Raw genomic sequence first — 13,891 nt, forward strand, 5'->3', positions numbered from 1 at the left:
GTAGCTAGATGTACAGGCAGAAATAATTGCACATATAACGGTATAAGAAAAGATCGTTTTATACGTGTGGGAACTGATAGACTGAAGTGTACATTATTCAACCTGATGTAGCCATAAAGTCACGGGTCCATATGGAGATAGGTGTCTCTGTACGTGCAGTGAAAGATTGCTGCTGCTGCAGAGCTATAGATAAAAATCGGAGTCTGGTAGAAGTAGATATTCAAGTAAAAGCACCTGCACATTGTCGTTTATAAGTTGAAAGGAGTCCCCCTACACCTTAGATAATTTTGCTCCCTTTATCCTGGAAGACATTTGTTGTTTTCTGGCGATAGCTAAGTCAGGCTCCCCTCTGGGCATGTGCGAAGCCACCCCCCAATAAATATTTGCTGGCTAAGTACCTTGCCCCGACGATCCTAGAGAGCTTTAACTGCTCGGTGAAAACTGTCTCCATTCTGCCTGAGTGGAAGACGGTATGTGTACGCCCTATCTGTAAAAAAAACAACAAAAAAAGACCCTGGACCAAATATCTGGAATATAGGTCTGCTACCTCTTCTGGGCAAACCGATCGAAAGTCTCATCAACAAGCAACTAGTTACCTACCATGAAACCAATCAAATCCTAGAGCCCTCCCAATCTGGCTTTCGACCAGGCCATAGCACGGAAACGGCACTTCTGGCCGTGACCGATTCAGTGCATCGTGGGCTAGAAGTAGGCAACCCAGTAAAGCTCGTGCTGTTAGATCTCTCAGCAGCCTTTGATAGTCTCGCACATGAGGTTGCTGGAAAGGCTGCGAGAGATCGAAATACAAGGCCTGCAACAAAATGGCTCCAGCATTTTCTGGAAGATGTATATCAAACCATCATCCTGGGCCCATACTCGTCTTTAAGTCAATCCTAGACATGGGTGTTCCACAGGGCTCCTGTCTGAGCCCGACTATGTTTAACGTCTATATTACTCCCCTTGCCCAGATCTCCGAGCGTTTTGGCTTTGTAATAATCTCATATGCGGATGACACCCAGTTGATATTTACATTGACCCCGACTTGACAGGGGCAAAGAACTGGTTTACCCTGGGCATGCTAGCCATCTCTGAGTAGATGAACAGGAACCATCTCCAATTAAATGCAGACAAGACGGAGATCATGCTGTTTGAGAAAGCTGCCTCTATTTGGACCGACGATTGGTGGGCTTGCCAACTGGGCTCCATCCCGGTACTCAAACAAGCAGTAAAGAAATCTTGGCATGAAAATAGACCAAGCACTAACAATGAAAAAGCATATCTTGGCCTCCTCCGGAGTATGCTACCATAATACACGCCTTCTGCGCAGAAGTTTCCCTACCTTCCAACCTCTGCCAGTAAGACTTTAGTCCAAGACTTAGTAATGAGCAGGTTGGACTAGGGCAACACTTTCCTAGCAGATGTCAATGAGACCTTTGTTGGCAAACTCCAGGTAGTTCAAAATACTGCAGCCAGACTTGTTCTTAACCGTCCTTCAGGCACGGCCTCGGCTCCACTGCTGAGGGAACTGCACTGGCTACCAGTGAAGAAAAGATCTTGTTTTAAGATCTGCTGCCTTACCTATAATGCCCTAAAAGGGAAAGGCCCGCTATATCTGCAACAAGGGCTCAAAACATATACCCCTGGCCGTTGCCTAAGATCTTGGGATAAAGCCCTAGTGTGTGTTCCTCGCATTCGCTTGACTCGCAGTGGAGGAAATACCTTTTTCTATCTTGCTCCCCACTACTGTAACCAGCTTCCAGTATATGGTGTATGTTCGCACATGTCTAAACTACTGTAGATTTAGAAAACATCTCAAATCCCACCTGTTCTGATCTCGCCTCTTTCTCTTGATCCCTGTTTCCTCAACAGCGCGGAGATGCTCCTGGGTGAGTTGTGCGCTATATTAAATATAAATAACATAACAAGTAGTTGTAAAGTAATAATAGAATACATTTTAGATACTGTTTAGAGGTACAACTTGAGATCGATCTAGAGGTTAGAATAGACCTATAGGTACGCTACAATTTACAGGTTGGGGTGCTGGAATAAGTGGGTGTGTAAGTACCTGAACCAATAGATGTATTTATACAGTTTACTCTAGAAGTATGGATAAATGTTGGATAAATGTGCAAGCAGGACTGTAGACAAATATACCTACAAATGGCGTATGTATACATGAATGTAGAGTGGGAGACATATTCGTAGATCTAGAGATTCAAGCGTAGTTTGGAATACATTTTGAGGTATTGGTGGAAGTATGGACAGAAGTACTAATGAAAGCTGGTATTGACTTAGCGGTCGAAGTCCTGGGCTGGGGAAGGAGAAAAGTAACATATTGATGTATATGTTTCTTAGCACCTAGGGTCCTTAGGTAACTGAAGGCAATTGAGAAACAGAGTGCATCGGGCTATACCCAGAAGAACCGCAGGACGCACCACCTGAGCTTAAGATATGTAGGATACCAGCACTACTCAAGATGATTTTGCTTTTATTTTGGTTTAATTTCATAAGTTTGCTTTTAAATGCAAATTAGATGTGCAGTTCTATGTTGCCAATGTAAGGAGCAGCTCTCTGTTGTCACTATGAATTATCTGCCTCTGAGTAGGATTTGTTTTGACTGCTACTTAAGTACCTGCCTGGGGTGATTTTGTGAATTGTTCCTGTTAGACCTGGCATCTTTTGGCATGCTTCTCCTGTCTTCTTGGTTTTGGTATTCTTGATATTCTTTTTAGGTCGAGCATTCAAGACCTCTTGCATATACTTTAGTAGATACTATATGTGTATGTACTTTGTGGGCTCTGGAGATCAGCCCTAGGACTTGTCTGCTTCCGCTTAGGGACTTTTTTTCTGTTCAACTGCATCTATTTAACTGTCTTGATAGAAAACCAGTAGAGGTCAGTAAAATACCAGAATTGCTTTCTGTTTAGAGACTTTCTTTTTTTATTTTTCTGGCAACTGCCTCTATTTAACTGATTTGATAGAAAACGACCAGCAGAGGTCAGTAAAATACCAGAATCACTTTAGCATTCTCTAGATTCCAGAACATAGAAATTGTCTTCCACGTGCACCCATAGACAATAATATTTTTTTTCAAATCTTGTGTTTTCAGTGATGTGACCACCGAAGGCCCTGATTTTATATTAAAAATAGGGCTTTGGACTATGCCATTTCCTGCTGAAAAGCAATATTTCTCTCCATGTGCTCCCATGCCTGGCGTTACACGCAGTTTTGTGCTTACTTTCCCTCCATATTTAAGAAAAGTAGAGGTTTCAGCACCCAGGCTAATGGGCTGCATAGCTAAATACATGTAAGGTCCCAAAGGCGAGATTGATTGCATTACAAATGTTTGTTGCTGGTTTGGTGTTTCTGCACACTTTAATACTGCTGATCAGTACTAAAGTGCAAGAGCTCCAACTGTAAATTTTGTTGATGGATTGGTGTTTCCATGATTGGGATATTTGATTTACTAGTAAGTCCCTAGTACGGTGCACTCTGTGTTCCCAGAGCTGTAAAACAGATGCTACGAGTGGGCTTGTAGCACTAGTTGTGCCAACCACACAAGTAGCCCTTCAAAGGTGTCTCAGACCTGCCACTGCAGTGTGCGCGCAGTTTTCACTTCTCATATCCACCTGGTAAATGCACCAACTTGCGAGGCCCAAACCTTCCCTTTTCTTACATGTAAGAAGTGGACCCAAAGTACACCCCCTAGGCAGGATGTAGTGTATATGAAAGGTAGAACATGTACTGGTTTGTGTGACATATCCTGATAATGACATACTACCAATTTTGTTTTCATTATTGAAAGGCTATCCATCCCATTGGCTACCACGGGAGTTGCTTCGTAACATCTTTCATGCATAACTTTAAATTGGGACAAGATAGAGAAGTGGAGTTTAGGCTTACTGAACTCAAAATTTAAAAATATATCTTTTAGTCAAGATGATTTTATGTTGTGTGTTGGAAAATGCCACTTTTAGAAAGTGGGCAATTTCCTGCTTTACCATCCTGTGGGCCCTGCCATTTGTGTATTCACCGTCTGGGTTCAGAGTGACAGGAGCAGGGATATGCATTCACACTAAACCGGCACAAGATGGGGGTTGAGGTGTGCCCTGCCTTCCTGAGTGACCCATAGCCAGGCTGAATAGACCTGGATGCATTTAGAGTAGTAGGAGGAGTTGTCAATTGCACCGGAATGGACGGTGGCTGCCTCCCACAAATCTGTCTCCCCTCCTGGAGTGTAGTGTTTTCACTGTATTATTGTTATGTGCAAATGCTTAACACATTCCCCGGAGATAAGCCGAACTGCTCGTGCCAAGCTACCCAAGGGGTGAGCAGGGGTTATTTCAGAAGTGTAACTCCCTTATCCGGACTAGGAAGAAGGGTGCATACTTGGACAGGGTAGCAACCTGCCAACCAGAGACCCACATTTCCAACAGTGCCTTGGTGAGCAGGCATACAGCTGGTGAATTGCTTGTTTTTGTTTGTCGGTGCAGGCAATGAGTAATTAATATCATTTGTATTTCTTTTTATTTAATCTCAAACTGTTTACGTTTTATTCACCTGAAATTTCCCTTGTAGTTTGGCAAAATAACATGATGAAAATGTTGCTGTTTCAGGCTCCAGTTTCATTCAGTGATGTCGCTGCCTGTTTCTCCGAAGAGGAGTGGAAGCTCTTACACCAGTGGCAGAAAGACCTTTACAAGAATGTGATGTATGAAATCCACCAAGCAGTGAGCACCCTGGGTAAATTTACGCCACTTTTATTGTTGTCTTGTGATGAATACCAGATGTGCATCTGTATCTCTATTCCTAAAATATCTGTCCCTTCCTGTGATGTAGCTAACGGTGTCCTCATGTTTCCAAACCACTTATTCAGACACGCCAGCTGCAAAATGACATATGTTCTTCACTGCATGGGAGAAATCCGCATACAAATGGGTCTTCTACTGTATAACCTGTCATAGTCTAAAATTGGCTCTGGCAAAATCCAATAGGCCCTCATTCCGGGTTATTGGAGTTGGGCTGTTTTTTTCCCTGAAAATCTTACTCATTGACATTTCCAATGCACACTTGCGCTTGACGATTTGGTGAAGCACCATGTACCTCCCTCAAGGCTTTCAAAATCGTGTAAGTTTTAATAGACCTACAGGTCTAGTAACTTTAATAATCTACGCAACCTAACTGTAATGTACTTGACCCGTGAACTGGTCTCAAATTGTGTGATCCTAGGCATATATTTTGTCTTATGGAGCCGCCTTTTTCTTTATCATCACATAAGAGCGCTCCTTCAGATATGCAAGTTTACCATTTCTGCTGTACATAAACACTCTTTTTATTTACTAGACTAAATGTTTGCTCCATGTACAGCAAGAATCAAGCCTATATAAAGGGTACACACGATTCCCTGCTTGCCTCTTAGTTCACTAATAACCTTGTTATCTGGGCTTGAACAGTAATAATTCCAGTTCATGTTTAAAAACTCACATTTCATAAATGTTACCATAGCATGATATGGTAGTGCATTGTCATTTACAGATAGCATATTTTCCATTGAAATGGCCTCAAAACTATCCCACTAACATGTAGTTTTACTGATAAGAGCGCATAAATCATTTTTGGAAATTGGGTTTCAGCAAAAATATTTAAAATTTGCACAGCACCAAGTAAAGTGTTCTAATTTGTTGTGATCCTATAAAAATATTTTTCTTTACCACGGAATTACAAAAGTGTGCCTTCATAACTAGTGAAATATATTTGAAATGTTTGAGCAGTTCACTAGTTCAGTGTTGTGTTTAGAAAAAAGCCTGATATTTTACAACCTTTCATCTAACAGGCTTTGCACAGTTCAATTGTCAAACAGTTCACTTTACAAAATCCTCTAACTTAAGTCACAGAAAGAAAAATAAATGTAATTAGATAAGCGGACGTTTGACCTCTCTCTAAAAAAAACCCGTAATTTTGAAAAGATAAGATTTAATGGCATGTTTATTGGTCTTACACTTTGTGAGCAATAAAGATGCCTTTAAATCTTGTTATCTTGTCACATTTGCTCTCTTCAGAGACCAAGGTCGAAAGTCAGTTTGTCTTCCCTGAAGTTGGAGGATTTTCAACTTGCCAGAAAGGCTAATTGGTACCTAAAAATAGCTTATCCTGTATAAATCTTGCTCGACAATTCAAGTGGATTTTTTTCGAACCCTGTCCCCTCTATGTGAGAATGATGTTAATGCTATAGCATGGGTCACTTCCTCCTGGTAGACTTACGTAGGACTATGTGGTGATGCATCATGTACCGTCCCTTCACTCTATGTGAAAGTGGTGTTAATGCTACCGCTGGATTACTTACTCCGGGTTGACTTGCGTGTGGCGATGCATCATGTTCATCCCCCCCCTTATATGTGAGAGTGGTGTTGATGCTACCTCGTGGATTACTTCCTCCGGGTTGACTTGCGCGTGGCGATGCATCCTGTTCTGCCCCCTCCCCTCTATGTGAGAGTGGTGTTGATGCTACTGCGTGGATTACTTCCTCCGGGTTGACTTGCGTGTGACGATGCATCCTGTTCCGCCCCCTCCTCTCTATGTGAGAGTGGTGTTAATGCTACCGCGTGGATTACTTCCTCCGGGTTGACTTGCGTGTGACGATGTGGTGATGCATCATGTACCGTCCCTTCCCTCTATGTGAGATTGGTGTTAATGCTTCCGCGTGGATTACTTCCTCCGAGTTGACTTGCGCATGGCGATGCATCATGTTCTGCCCCCTCCCCTCTATGTGAGAGTGGTGTTGATGCTACCGCATGGATTACTTCCTCCGGGCTGACTTGCGCATGGCGATCCATCATGTTCTGCCCCCTCCCCTCTATGTGAGAGTGGTGTTAATGATACTGTGAGAAGCTGGGTTTCTGTTGTAGTAAACCCCCCCCCCCCCCACACTTTTTTCCAGACTACTGATGCACTTTTGACTTGATGTGCACTGGGTTCCTGACAATCAGGTTCCCAGGGCCTGTGTTCTTTCCCCCAAAACTGTACCCAAACCCAATTGGCATCTCTGGCCACAGGGCACTGTGACCAGGGAAGACCTCAGAGGGCTGCAGCACTTATTGTGCCACCTTAGAGGCCCTGTACCTTTACACACACTCCCTGCCATTGCAGGCTGCGTGTTTTGGTGCAAAACAAAGTGAAGAGTCAACATGGCAGCCATCTCTGTGTGCCATGCCTACAACCCACTGCCCTGGCATAGATCAGTCACCCCGCTAGCTGGGTGCACTATACCAGTGGTGAGGGTACAGGGACATGAGCCCTGTACCCCTACAATGTCTAAGTCCATTCTTAGACATTGTAAGTGCAGTGCTGCCATTAAGAGTATATGGTGCTGGAATTTTGTCATTACGAACTCCACAGCACCATAATGGCTACATTGAAAACCGAGAAGTTTGGTATCAAACCTCTCAGCACATTAAACCCACACTGATACCAGTGTGGTATTTAATGAAAAATGCACTCAGAGGGCATCTTAGAGATGCCCCCCTGAAAAACTACTAGCCTCTTGGTGGGTTCCCTGACTGGCACTCACCAGCCTGCCACCACAAGACATGTTTCTGGACTCCTAGGGTGGGAGCCTTCGCTCCCTGAGCCCAGAAACAAAGCCTTTCCTGGGCAGAGGTGTTCACACCTCCACCAGGCCAGGAAGAGCCATCTGTGGCAGGGGAGCTTCAAAGGCCTGGCAGTCTTTGTAATGCCACCCCCAGCCTCTCCTGCTGTCAGGAGCAGCCCCCCTTCCTGTCTACCCTCCTTTTCGGCGGGAAGACAGGTGGAAAAAATTAGCCAGCCCAGAAGGTGTGCCCACCTCTGCCAACCCCGTCCCTCAGGTGGGGGAGGCGAGGTGAAGCCCACTCTTCAGTGCCCGCCATCTTGCAGATGGCAGGCACGCCCCAATCAGAATTAGGGATTGTGCTCACTCCCCCATGTGGACTGAGCACACCCAAGGGTGTAGTCGCCTTAAGATCAGTAGCTCATTGGCTACTGACCTCTGGACCCCTAAAACACCCCCTATATCCAGTTTTTAGGGGGCAGCCCTGAACTAAGAACTCAGAATCCCGCAATCTAAGAAGAAAAAGGACGAAGGAAGACGCCCAACAGAGGAGACTGCAGAGAACAACTGACTTGGCCCTAGCCCTACTGGCCCGTCTGCATTTTCCAGAGATTCTGTGCCAAAAATCTTCTTGTCCTGCAGCCAGCGACCCCCAGAACCCCTGGGAGGACTGACTGCCTTTGAGAAAGACCGGATCTCCTGTGAACAGCAGCTCTGTTCAGAAGAAACACCAAAGAAAGACTCTGAGCCTGCTGAGGAAAAAGAAACCCGATTCCTGGAACTGCCCCTGCACCTGTCGCCTACGGCTCAAGTTAGAGTGGCCCAACAATCCAAGCGAGGTCCCCCAGTGCTCCCGAGTCCACCGTGGATTGACCCCTCCAGGACTCCCCAACGTCGCCTGCAACCTCTGCACGGAGACCCCACCCCCCTTTTAACCACGAGTGGTCCGGTAAGGTGAAATCTGACCTCAGAAGACACCCCTGCATCCAGCCGCCCTGAGCCCTGGAGAAAAGAACCCGAGCTGCACTTGCGTCCCTGAGCCTTCCTACTTACCTGCTCAGCTGTTGGTTCCTCCCGGAAGTCCTACTGGACCAAGCCTGCAGCTAAAAACCAAAAACGAAAATCCCCTTTGAAAACAACAGGGCACTGGATGCCAAAACAGCACCCTGTACCCAGCCGCCCCAGCGGGTGCACTTTGTGTGCTAAACCGGATCCCCTTTGCCCTGAGCCTAACACCAGGAGCTTGGCTCCCACAACCTTGTGGCCTGCTCGCCAACAGCCACCAACCGAAGGCCCCCTATCTCCCATTGGATAACACTGGGCCTCAGCACCTGGCCGCCCTAATGCAGCTGATGGTTTAACAAGAGTGCATCCTTGACCCTGGGGGACCCGGAGTATAACCCCAGACCCTCAACTTCCACTACTGAATACTTACCCTAAAACCGATAACACTATTTTCCTCCATAGAATAACATTGACAGTTTTTCTTGGAAAAGGTTCTAAGTGTGGAGTTTGAAAACCTAAAGAAATTCTTTAAAATTGTACCAACGAAAATGATTTTTCTTACCTGTTTACAGGAAATGTCCCAGTGTAGTATCCAGGTGTGCTACACTGTGTAAGAAAAGTAATCTGCAAAGTAATCTACTGGTCATTTTACAAAATAATTCTATACAAAGTATATGTACTGTATTCTGAAAAGCATTGCATTATCAGTAACACTACTGTAATCAAATTACAATTGCAATACAAACTGTGTTACAATCTGTATATTTACTGCAAAGTATTGATCACTTACCTGTGCCAGGCTTGCTTAGTTCTAGGAAATAAAATAACTAAAAGAATATTTTTATACAAAAACAATTGGTCTGAAGTTTTGTCTTTGAGTGTGGGAATTCATTTGTTGCTTTAGTGTGTACAACAAATGCTTATCACTGTCCTCTGATACTGCCTTACTGCTCGACCACACTACCACAAATCGAGAGTGAAGTGCTATCTAACTTTACCTCTGCCTACCTTTGGGGTTCCACTGGACTCTGTGCACACTATACCTCACTTTGGTATAGTATATACAGAGCCAGCTTCCTACAGATACTGAATGAAGTACTTCTTCCGGGTTGACTTACGCATAACGATGTGGTGACGCATCATGCTCCACCCCCTCCCCACTACGTGAGAGTGATGTTAATGCTATAGCACGGGTCACTTCCTCCAGGTAGACTTGCGTAGGACGATGTGGTGATGCATCATTTACCGTCCCTTCCCTCTGTGAGGGTGGTGTTAATGCTATAGCACGGGTCACTTCCTCCAGGTAGACTTGCGTAGGACGATGTGGTGATGCACCATGTACCGTCCCTTCCCTCTGTGAGGGTGGTGTTAATGCTATAGCACGGGTCACTTCCTCCAGGTAGACTTGCGTAGGACGATGTGGTGATGCATCATGTACCGTCCCTTCCCTCTGTGAGGGTGGTGTTAATGCTATAGCACGGGTCACTTCCTCCAGGTAGACTTGCGTAGGGCGATGTGGTGATGCACCATGTACCGTCCCTTCCCTCTGTGAGGGTGGTGTTAATGCTATAGCACGGGTCACTTCCTCCAAGTAGACTTGCGTAGGACGATGTGGTGATGCATCATGTACCGTCCCTTCCCTCTGTGAGAGTGGTGTTAATGCTATAGCACGGGTCACTTCCTCCAGGTAGACTTGCGTAGGGCGATGTGGTGATGCACCATGTACCGTCCCTTCCCTCTGTGAGGGTGGTGTTAATGCTATAGCACGGGTCACTTCCTCCAAGTAGACTTGCGTAGGACGATGTGGTGATGCATCATTTACCGTCCCTTCCCTCTGTGAGAGTGGTGTTAATGCTATAGCACGGGTCACTTCCTCCAGGTAGACTTGCGTAGGACGATGTGGTGATGCATCATGTACCGTCCCTTCCCTCGGTGAGGGTGGTGTTAATGCTATAGCACGGGTCACTTCCTCCAGGTAGACTTGCGTAGGACGATGTGGTGATGCATCATGTACCGTCCCTTCCCTCGGTGAGGGTGGTGTTACTGCTGCTGGGTGGATTGCTTCCTCCGGGCAGACTCCTGTGGCTGGATATGCTGGATGCTTTCTCTTGCCCTGATTTTCTGATGTTTAGTGTGACTGCGTATTAGTTAACATTCTTCATGATCTTCTCCTTATCAAGGCTTCCACGCTGTCTGGAAATTAATGGTTTCTCTTTCCTTTCAATGACAGGTCCTTTGATTTCCACTGCTGTCTTTTCAATAAAAGAAAGGGAAAAAGAATCTGTAACGGCGGACCATCATGACTGTCAGAGAAGACAAGGTATTCATCATTTCCCACAATTTGACCGTTTTAGCAATGGTGTAACTTATTTGTAATTATTGGTTTTAAACAGTAAACAAGGTCTTACAAAATATTAGTAGGTGAAAGACCAGCAGAACTGTTTTATTGAGTGTTTATTTTAAAAATAATCCACAATATCCAGAGCATATAAACGGGACAACGCATTGTACGTTCTGGAGGATTTTGATCCAAGCGGTCAAGGTTGAGGGTCCGGATCGCACAGGAGCTGTCAAACCTCTTTCCTTGTGAAGGCTGCGTAAAAAGCACATTGACAGGCACATCAGACTGCTCCAGGACAACGTCATTGCTAAGATGCAGAGACGAGAACAGCTGCAATCTCTTTATTTAACACTGCTTCTGTTGCACAGAAAAGGTATGTGGCTGTAGGTCATCTATGAAACTCAATTAAGCCCCTTTTTGGTGCTACGATCAGCCTAGTTAGCGTAGGTAAAGGAGGGCTTGTGGTTATTTATGTGGACAGCCCTAAAATACTGTCATAATGTTCAAATATTTTCTGTTTCACCTATTGAGGAAGATCATTGCCACTATCCTATTTATTTTTATAATAACTAGCATTCATATCATGTGCGCCTCGATAGGACTTTAATTTTAATAAATTATTATATTCCTAGTTTCCTAGTGTTCTTTTATTTTTTATTAAACAATTTTTTTTAAGCAAAAAGAACAAGACATGGTAATAAATCAGTATATGGGTCCACTGTGAAAACATGGCAAATACAAATCATATAGTACGACTTGAGTACAGTCCACCACCCCACCACCCAACACAGCTGTGAGGAGCATAACTGTTAGGCGGCAATCCTCCCTTGGGCATGCAATCATTCGCAATAAGAGTCCCATCCATTTCGGTGACATACTATGGAACAAGCCTGACGCTCTCATCAGGGCCGGAGTGTGTCGTTGAATCCAGAGACCTCCAGTAGGAGGCGTCGATCTCGCTGTAGCTCGATGGTAGGAGATACACACAAGTCGCCTCTGTCTTTATTCCACCTCCCCCATTTGTGGTCCCATTTTTTGGGGCACCCTCTGTGCTTGAAGACGTCTTTTTCGGCAATCATTGCCCTCTCCATGTCTATCGCGCAGTCCCTCAGGCCTGGGGCCGTCTCTGCTCCCCATATCTGCGCAATATTGCATTTCGCGAGTGACCACCCAGTAGAAGCCCATGACTGTTCTGCTTGTATAAGATCCGTGGCGTCCCACATGTTGAGTAGACAGAGCTGGTGGGGTAGCCTTCAAAAATTTACGACACGGCCTCCATCTGCTTCATGATTTTCCCCCAGTATGTTTGCATTTTAGGGCATTCTCACAATATGTGGAAGAAGGTGCCTGGCAAATTAGAGCGCCGGAGGCACAGAGGGTCTGGTCGTCTACCCATTTTAAACAGTGTGCGTACGTCAAAATAAACGCGATGTATGATTTTTAATTGAACCAAGCGCAGGCGCAAGTGAATGGCCACCTCCCTAGGGCACGGCAGGGCTTCACGCCAGTCCTCATCCTTGATCTCTCCCAGGTCCACCCCCCAGCGCTGACGCACTCGGGTCATGGGGTCCGGCCGGTTGTTTAGAAGCTTCTTGTATATGAGGGATATAGCTTTTGAAGGCATAGGGTCGAGTAACAGCCTATCCTCCAGTGGGGTGGATGCAGTCAAAGGGCTGTCTTTAGGCAGGGCAGCAGCAATCGCGTGGCTGATCTGTAAGCCTCTGTATGAGCTAAGTGGTATTTGACCTGCTTATCTTCAAATGTTGCTAGCTTACCTTTCACCCACATGTCACCCACCAACTAGATCCCTATCATGCCCCACTTATCAAATCCAGGGCCCTGACTAAGTTGGCCCAACATATCGGGCTCCCAGAGTGGGGTGGCCTTAGTGAGTGTGTTGTTCCAACCCCATTTTTTGCTGACCCTATGCCAGATCTCTACTGTACGCGCCGTGGGCCCAGTAAGGTGAAGTTTGCGTGGATTTGTGTAGAGGGCCCGATTATATCCGCCCTTACCCAATAGCCAGTGGTCAGTACGAAAGTTCGGGTCATCATGCTCACCGGGTGCCCACTTATTAATGGCGATCAATTGAGAAGCTTGATAGTATAGCTTAATATACGGCAATGCAATGCCCCATCACACCAACCCATCGTCAACTTATTAATGGCGATCCGTGGGGCACGTCCCTCGTAGAGTTGTTCATGCACAGTGACCTCCAACCCAGTGAAGTAAGCATTAGGGATCGTATTGGGGGAGTTCTGTAACACATACAGAAAGCGCGGTAGTGCCAGCATTTTAAAGAGGGCAGCCCGTCCCAGGAGAGTAAGGGGAAGAGACTGCCAGTGCTTAACGTGGGAACAGAGGCGGGTCAACGGTGGGAGCATATTAGACTCATGGAACAAGACCGGGTCTGGGATGATAAAAATGCTGAGGTAAAGCCCTGTGAAGCCACTGGTATGTTATAGACCCTCGGGTTACATGGTGAATCACCCCAAAGGACGTACAGCTGCGACTTAGACCAATTGATCGTATACCCAGAAAGGGCTCCAAATACCCGGAAAATATTTAGGGCTTGATTGAGAGATTGCGTGGGTGAGGCTAGGTAAAGGAGGATGTCCGCGTATAGGGAAATACGGTCTTCATGGTCATCGGTCCATTTCAGCCCTCTAATCATCGGATCCCCCTGATCCAGAACGCCAAAGGTTCGAGTAACAGCGCAAAAAGAAGGGGTGACGGGGGGCATCCCTGCCTGGTACCCCGTTGCAGTGGAAACGCTTTTGATACATGGTTATTGACCACCACCTGCTCGGTCGGCTGAGAATAAAGGAGTCTAACCCATTTGATGAATTTGGGGCCGAACCCCATCCGGGCCAAAATCGCAAATAAGAACTCCCATTTAGTGGTGTCAAAAGCCATTGTTGCGTCAAGTGTCAGCAAAATGGCATCTTCCTTTATGGTGT

The 13,891-nt window shown here is 45.8% G+C and overlaps 1 protein-coding gene across 2 annotated transcripts in view; it reads left to right on the plus strand.

The window, feature by feature from the left end:
* Positions 1-13,891, plus strand: part of LOC146813451 (uncharacterized) — a 245,015-nt gene that overhangs the window by 50,858 nt on the left and 180,266 nt on the right. For both annotated transcript variants that reach the window (XM_085620213.1, XM_085620212.1), the window contains exons 2-3: positions 4,617-4,743; positions 10,821-10,910. In XM_085620213.1, the coding sequence (XP_085476339.1) occupies positions 4,617-4,743; positions 10,821-10,910 (217 nt within the window). The remainder of the gene's footprint in view (positions 1-4,616; positions 4,744-10,820; positions 10,911-13,891) is intronic.

This window comes from Triturus cristatus, chromosome 7 (assembly GCF_964204655.1).
Source record: "Triturus cristatus chromosome 7, aTriCri1.1, whole genome shotgun sequence".
NCBI lineage: Eukaryota > Metazoa > Chordata > Amphibia > Caudata > Salamandridae > Triturus > Triturus cristatus.